We start from the raw sequence: 6,344 nt of genomic DNA on the forward strand, positions 1-6,344 counted from the left end.
TGCCTGACTCACGAGTTGGAGACCAGCCTGAGCTAGACCGAGACCTCCGCCTCTAAAAATAGCCGGGTGCTGTGGCGGGTGCCTGTAGTCCTAGCTACTTGGGAGGCTGAGGTAAGAGAATCACTTGAGCCTAAGAGTTTGAGGTTGCTGTGAGCTGTGACGGCACTGCACTCTACCAAGGGCGATATAGTGAGACTGTCTCCAAAATAAAATAAATAAAATACACATGGTTTTATTAATCATTTTGTCTTTTGTATATTACAATTAACTTTTTTTTGAAATTGTGTTTGTGGGTTTGCTTTCTATTATCTATGATTTGTTAATTCAGTATGGTTAGAAGGGACGTTACAAAATTTTTCTTTTTTCCAGGTTTTGGCCGGGGCTGGGTTTGAACCTGCCGCCTCCGGGATATGGGGCCGGGGCCCTACTCCTTTGAGCCACAGGTACCTCCCACAAAATACTTTTTATAAAAAAAGGAGTTGGGTCTGCGGGGCGGCGCCTGTGCTCAGTGGGTAGGGCGCTGGCCCCATATACCGAGGGTGGCGGGTTCAAACGCAGCCCAGCCAGCTAAAACAGCAGTGGCAACTGCAACAAAAAATAGCCGAGCGTTGTGACAGGCGCCTGTAGTCCCAGCTACTCGGGAGGCTGAGGTAAGAGAATCTTTAAGCCGAAGAGTTGGAGGTTCCTGTGAGCTGTGACATAACAGCACTCTACCGAGGGCGACAGAATGAGACTCTGTCTCAAAAAAAGGAGTTGGGACTTTTACAGGGTTATATAGTCTCTTGCTGACTCCTTTTATAGAGGAGGAAACTGAGACCCAGAGTCGTTAAACATCTTGCCCCGGAATTTCCGTCCCGAAGGCGAGAGAAATTATACGTGTGGTAATTTATATGATGAGAGCCAGCTATTTGAATTCTTGCAGCAGGACACCTTTGAGGGGATGCTGGAAAAAACACGCGTATTATTTAATTCCGTCAGGCTTGGGGGGCTAGTTTATAAGAACCTTGTATGTGCTGGGGAACTAGTAGGACATTTTCTTCTATTTAAGGGCCTGTGGCACTGAAGCTGGGACTAGGGTGGCTTGCCCAGCAGGGAGCTACAAGAAGTTCCAGCAGGGGCCTGAGGGACACCCCGAGGCGAGGTTGGCAGGCCTAGGTTGCATTTAGCCACTAACAGCCCCGACTCCCTCGCACCCCCTACTTTCCCGCCCTGAGCCACTGGGCGCCCCTAGGAAGGAAACTAAGGGATAATGTAGAGGGCCTTCGGGCGGAGAGCCCGAATCCCGCAGCGGCCCGCTCAAAATCAGCCCGTGATTGTCTCATTGTTCCCCCATCTCTGGGAGCGCGGACGGGCGCGCTCACGTTGGGGGTATGGGGGGGGGGGTTGTGTTTTGGGGCGGCGCCCTGGCTGCCTAGGCAACTGCGCAGGTAAGCGTCCGGCCACCAGTGTGCACCGCCAGTTCTCCACCACCACCCTGTCACCGCCCTCCCTCCTCTTCCCCTTTTCCCCCTCCACTTCCCTCTCTTTCCTCCTCCTCTTCCTCTCCTCCCCCATTCCAATCACTATTCAAGCCACCCTTTCTAGCTCCACAAAATGGCCACCGCTCTTGCCACCTGTGGTCACGTGACCCGCCGCCCTCTCGGTTTAGTGCCTCTTTTATTTAGCCTAGCTCTGATTTCGGGGAGGCCACACGGGGACGGATGAGGGCAAGTTAGACCGGAGAAATCCCATCACAGCTAGGGAACTGAGAAAGAAAGAAAGAGCGAAAACTGAGTGGATAGTGGGGGTAAGAAGAGCAAAGAGGCCTAGGTTAAATTTTAAGGCCTCACAGCTGGAGGAAAGCGGGAGACAAGATCTCGCGAGATCTCGAGAACTCTAAGACCGAGGCTAAGGTATTAGCGGAGAACAGGGGAAGTGAAGTTCAAACGAACTAGGACGGTATTTGGCGTTCTGGCTCCAAAGCAGGACGACTAGCTGGCGACGGGACTGACAGAAGTCCCGCGAGGTTAGGCTTGATAGAGCGCTCAGTAGCTGGGCAGAAGTCGTAGCGGGGTGTGGGGAGTGAGGGCGTGAGGGGGAGGGCACACGTCTTACGTGCTGACGTAGCAGTCTTGCGAGTGGGTATATTAGATCCGTGGCCGCGCCGTGCGCTTCAGAGCCGCAGTTCTCCCGTGAGAGCGTCTTCGCGGTGAGACTAACACACTCTCTAAGCGGAGGAAGACTCCGAGTTCTCGGTACTCTTCAGGGATGAGTCATGTGGCAGTGGAAAATGCGCTCGGGCTGGACCAGCAGGTGAGCTACAAGGAGTCGACTGTGTGACTACTGCGTGAATTTCTTCCCTGACTTAACCTGGCTTATGGCGCAGCGCCAGTCGACACCCTCAGTTTCGATTTCCTGGGTGCCCCCGGTTGGCAAGTGTTAGCGCCTCAGGGCTATGGAGAGACAGGAATGTTGGTTGTGGCTACCCTTGAAGCTCCGGCTTTGCCCGCGGTATTGTCCCCAGGCCGAGCACAATGGCGGCTTTTGTGTGTGCTTGCGCAGGCGGTTGAAGGGGGAGGGTGTGAGCGCGCTTTCGCGGGGACGCGCAGGCGCGAACCCCGACTGATTAGTGACCGTAGGGGGTGGAGGGAGTGCGCCGCGCGGCGGTATGCGCTTGTGGACCCTTTTGGCCTGAGGGGCTTCGGCCATCACTGCTGGCGCGGCCCAGATTTGTGTCACGGAGGTACGGCGGAGTCTGGTGTTCGTGTGCTTGTGAGCGGGAGGAGGAGCGCAGCCCTGGAATGTGGGAGGGGGCCGCGCACGGGGGGCTTCTCTAAGGGCAATGGCGGCGGCCTCTTTTGTGTGGTGTTGGGTGGCGCTGTGGCCCATTACTGGGAGAGGCCGAGCCAGCAGGTCCCTGACCGGTGAGGGCCTGGAAAGGAGGATGGAATTGGACATCATGTTCCTCTCAGGTTCCTTCCGCAGGCTCTTTTCACTTCAGCCCAGTTTCCGCAGGGTCGTCGCAGCCCTGGCTCCGCGGCCTCATGGGCCGCGTTTCCGGAGTGGAAAGTTTTGTGACGCAGAAGATTCGGGGAGGAGTGGGGGCGGGGAGGGAGGGAGTAATGGGCCGCTGCAAGCGCGGCGGCGCTGGGCTCTAGAGGTAGAGGTTGAACACAGCGGGGGTTGTCAAGGATGTGGTGGAACCGGCGCAGCCCTTCTCTTAGTTCCTCTAAGGTACTTACTGTGTGGCCAGTTAGCCAAGGGCCTCGCATCATTTTTCTTGGTGGGGGTATTCGGCTTATGTGAGGGTCTTTATCTTCGTGACATTTGATCCAGGGATCCGCCAGAGGAAAAATACCCGGAATGTGGTTTGGGGAAATAAACAGTTTTGTTGACTTGCTGCTGTCTCTGGAATAAAATTTTGGATTAGGTCAGCGGCCCCGCGGTCTGTTGTCCTCTACCAGGCTTTCTTTCCTCTTCTAAGGGTTTCGGGGCAGAAGAGAGGAGGATGTATAATCTGAAAGAAGGGTATGGGCTTTGGTGGCAGGAAGTCTGCATCCCTCTGCAACAGAGGCACCAGGCTTCACATAAGCTTTTTCTGTAGGATGTTCGGAGCCTTTGAATAAACTTCTGCCTACTGTGATTAGGAGAGAGGGAGTTGGTTTCATAAACTCCAGAATAATTTTGAAATGAAGTTAGTGACACAAATTAGTTGATTGTAAATTTTAATGTAGTTTATGCAATGTTTTTAGGGTTTTAAGGGTTTTTGGAGCATTTTTTCCCTTTTAATGAATCAATTATATTAAACATTATTGCTGACACTTCACAAACATAAAATCTGGTTATCCCTAGTTTTAATATTTTCCGTATAGATGGTGTCATTTTTTAAGATTCTGGTCATCAGCAAATCTTAGATTTAATCTATTTAACCCAAAGAATTATGCACTCATAGTCGTTGAAGTTCAAGTTTAAGAATTTGTAGCCATCAAATTTACAACTGAAAATACTGCAATGCTGTAATTCTAACAATTTATAGAAGAGTTTAAAAAAGAAAGTGCGTTTGTACTGTGCTTTATCAGTTTATTAACTACCAGGGGAAAGCATTGCAGCGTTTTGGTTTTTTTTGTTTTTGCTAATTGAAATTTTGGAAATGAGGTGTCTAAAGTCTTAATGTTCGTCTTATCGTTTATTTTTAAAAGCGTCATAGCATCTGCTTCCACTTTTAAATGACTCCATTGATGATGCTGGCAGTTTGGTAGTATCACGTTGAGCTTTAAACACAGGATTTATAAAGAAATTATGGTATAGCATATCTCACAGGTTGGCAACAGTACTACATAGACTCAGTTTTATGTGGCCTTTTTGAAAAAATAAAATATTTATTTTTGAATGTATAGTTTTCCCCCTATGGCTTGTAAGTAGTTCCTGGTTAGTCGCACAATGTTATGAAGATAGCAGGTAACCTCTTTCTGAATTCTGAGGCTTTGAGCAAACAGTGTAAGGGCATCGGTAGACATACAGATAAACGGCAGTAAAATATTTTCCTCTTGAAGAGCGATTACTGTTAAAATGAGAGAAGGAACTACTTCAGATAACTGTTATATTCCTAATTTTTTGTTTATAAGAGTAGTATACTAACTTAAAACATTTTGTTCAATATTTGGGGGTGAAGGAGCTAAAGAATGGTCGATTCAGAATTTGTCCTGATGTTTTTGTTGTTGTGTTTTTGAGATAGTATCAATTAGTTACCCTGGGGTGGAGTGCTATAGCGTCCTACCTCACAGCAACTTCAAATTCTTGGGCTCGAAAGATCCTCTTGCTTCAGCTTCTCAAGTACCTGGAACTGCAGGCTAGTTATTCTTAGGTGGCATTGGAAATGTACAATTGGCACTAAATCTATTTGACATTCAGGTAATTTTGAGATTTAGTGTAGCTAAGTTTTAGTTTGGTGGTTAGGGAGTTTGTGCTGTGGGAGATGTTACAGGGAAACTTGATTTTTTAAATGAATGAATTAAATTTGGACAGAATTTTTCTACTGGAAACTCCAGCATGGCATGCTGCCTTTTGCAGTGTACAGTAGTACTAGTTCATATTTGTTTAGAGCTTTATAGATTTCAAAGTATTCTTAGTCACATTCTTATTAAGAGTTCATATCAACCCTGTAAGGTAGGTAGGGCAACTATTTGAGTGTGATGGTAGTATATGCTAAAGAGTTGGCCAAGTTTTCTCTTAATACAATATTTCAGCACATGGGCTGCTTACCATCTAACTCTTTTCTCCTAGTTTGCTGGCCTAGACCTGAACTCTTCAGATAATCAGAGCGGAGGAACTACAGCTAGCAGTAAGTAAAGCATTTTATGGATTTATTGAATTTTAGGGCTTAATATTTTTATTTCATTGGACTTGAAATTTTAAGAATTTTTCCCTCCAGTTTTTTTATGTAAAGAATTATGCAGACATAGTGTTAGAGAATTATGTATTACTTGGTGATCACTCTGCCGGTGGCATTAGGAAGGTTGAGAACCACTGCTCTAAAGCATCATGGCCTTTCTAAAAAGGGCTGTTTGCTTCTCTGGAGTAAAAAGTAGTTAACCGTTAAAAACCTTATACAGTACATGAATTATCTCTAGAAGAGTTTGTCCATTATATTGACATCCATTATACATCCTGAGCCCAGTTCAGGGGTGGGGTCGTGTCCGTCCCTGAATTAACTAGGCTTAAGGGAACATGCACTTTCATCAGATATAGCTACTCCTTTCTCTTGAAGAACATGAGGCTTACTATAAGAAGATTGTACTGAATTACACCAAATTTCGAGGTGTCAATTAGGATCATTATTTTGAAAAGAGGGTAGATATTTTTGTCTTTTTAAAGAGGAGTTATTTGGAGACTTGTTAGAAGTTAGTACTAAGGTGAGGGGATCTTCATGGTTTATTATTTGGGAGTTAGACCTCTGCTTTGACTCAGGTCTCTTCCCACTTATTAACAAAACTATGATGGGTATAGGCTGTGGCGTGTCCCTGTTTTTGGTAAGAAGAGCTTCACTGGGCATGAAATTACTTGGTATTTGCTTTAAATTTCATTATATTTGGTGTGCTAAGTATCTTATCTTTTAGGCATTGATCATCCTAATGGAGATCTTCTTAAAATTTAATTCAGTTCACAAGTGAAAAAAGTTGAATTGTAATTTGACTAGTAGTAAAGCATGTAGACTTTGCTTTATTTGAGTGAACATTATTTGCTTTTGCTTCTCACTTGTAGTCTAGGCTGTATTTGTACCTGTGTATTGAAGAACTAACTGCCTTTTAAAGTTATTCTGATGGAGCAGTATCCCATTTAAAATAAAAGAAGATTTTTTTTTTTTT

At 46.2% G+C, this 6,344-nt stretch overlaps 1 protein-coding gene across 2 annotated transcripts in view; it reads left to right on the top strand.

Moving 5' to 3' along the window:
* The first annotated feature begins 1,800 nt into the window (after nucleotides 1-1,800).
* Nucleotides 1,801-6,344, top strand: part of DDX3X (DEAD-box helicase 3, X-linked) — a 19,847-nt gene continuing 15,303 nt past the window's right edge. Inside the window, exons 1-2 of one of the 2 annotated variants that reach the window (XM_003799906.2) lie at nucleotides 1,801-2,292; nucleotides 5,263-5,320. In XM_003799906.2, the coding sequence (XP_003799954.1) occupies nucleotides 2,248-2,292; nucleotides 5,263-5,320 (103 nt within the window). In that variant the 5' untranslated portion in view covers nucleotides 1,801-2,247. The remainder of the gene's footprint in view (nucleotides 2,293-5,262; nucleotides 5,321-6,344) is intronic. The other variant, XM_012811455.2, reaches the window with a different exon arrangement.

This window comes from Otolemur garnettii, unplaced genomic scaffold (genome assembly GCF_000181295.1).
Source record: "Otolemur garnettii isolate 467f Iridium unplaced genomic scaffold, OtoGar3 scaffold00158, whole genome shotgun sequence".
Taxonomy (NCBI): Eukaryota; Metazoa; Chordata; class Mammalia; order Primates; family Galagidae; genus Otolemur; species Otolemur garnettii.